The sequence below is a fragment of the Penaeus monodon genome, chromosome 29 (assembly GCF_015228065.2).
Source record: "Penaeus monodon isolate SGIC_2016 chromosome 29, NSTDA_Pmon_1, whole genome shotgun sequence".
In the NCBI taxonomy this organism is placed as follows: Eukaryota; Metazoa; Arthropoda; class Malacostraca; order Decapoda; family Penaeidae; genus Penaeus; species Penaeus monodon.
This window is the reverse complement of record NC_051414.1, coordinates 1,879,374-1,880,359: the sequence shown is the minus strand read 5'-3', so window position 1 is coordinate 1,880,359 and position 986 is coordinate 1,879,374. Positions and strand designations below refer to the sequence as shown.

Genomic DNA, 986 nt, shown 5'->3' with positions numbered 1-986 from the left:
GCTCTGCCTGCCAGGCTCCCCCTCCACCTACCCCCCCTTGGCCCTGAACTCACCCCTTCTTGACGGCGCGGATGCCCTGCAGAGGACTCGACTGGTTGAACTGCCTCATGTAGGCGTGCATGACCGGAAACGACTTCTTCATGAGCACGTCGGTGTTGCCATGCAGCGTCGTGGCGAACTTGAACGGCGGCTTCATCGACGTCGGGTTCTGCAGCTGTGTGAGGAGAGGAGGGAAAGGGTGATGGTTCGACCTGCTTTCTGAGGCTGCCTTTCTCTAACCTTTCGGTCCCGCTGCTCGGCAGGCTGCGGCAGACCCTTTCCTATTCGGCTGCGGGAGGCTAAGGGAAAAAGATTCAAATGCTTAGTTCTAAAAGTCCCTTTATGTGCAGGAAATTCTTTTTGCTCGAGGCTTAATTAAGGGCATCATTCCTTACGACATTGTTTCCTTTCATACAATGAAATTATTCCTTCGAAAGTAATGAAAACAGACATTACAGATACATTATCACAGTGAGAAACATAGTTCTGTTTGTCCTTAAATGAAATATTACTGCGTGGGTCTGCAGAGGCCAGTGCACGTCGCATCAGAGGCGGCGTTTCAACCGCAAGAGGGACAAGCAAAGCAAGAGAGAAAGGGATATTCTGCCTCAAGTTCGGCTCAAAAGGGAGTCAGTCCGATAAGGACAATCCACCGCCAGGGTTTCATCCCTTCTGCGTGCAAGAAATTCCATCTCTGCTGCTGTGCCTCTGCCCTCGGCCCTCTCTCCCTCGAAGGAAGGGACCCGCTTCCCGCGCCCTCCCGCCTCGCCAAGGCAGGCTCGGGGAAAGAACCGACCTGGTTTTAGTCACAAGACTAGGATGCCATTCTGATGAACTTTCTTCTTCGATAATGGCTAGTAGTTTTGTCAATTCTCTTTGTCAGTTATCTAATATTATTATTTATCAATTTACTTTACGAAAGTCCCTACATCTATTTATTTCTAAGA

General features: G+C 50.0%; 1 protein-coding gene across 2 annotated transcripts in view; it reads right to left on the bottom strand.

Annotated features, from left to right (window-relative positions):
- Nucleotides 1-986, bottom strand: part of LOC119591893 (glutamate receptor ionotropic, NMDA 2B-like) — a 182,298-nt gene that overhangs the window by 19,026 nt on the left and 162,286 nt on the right. For both annotated transcript variants that reach the window (XM_037940640.1, XM_037940642.1), the window contains exon 17: nucleotides 54-214. In XM_037940640.1, coding sequence (XP_037796568.1) covers nucleotides 54-214 — 161 coding nt within the window. The remainder of the gene's footprint in view (nucleotides 1-53; nucleotides 215-986) is intronic.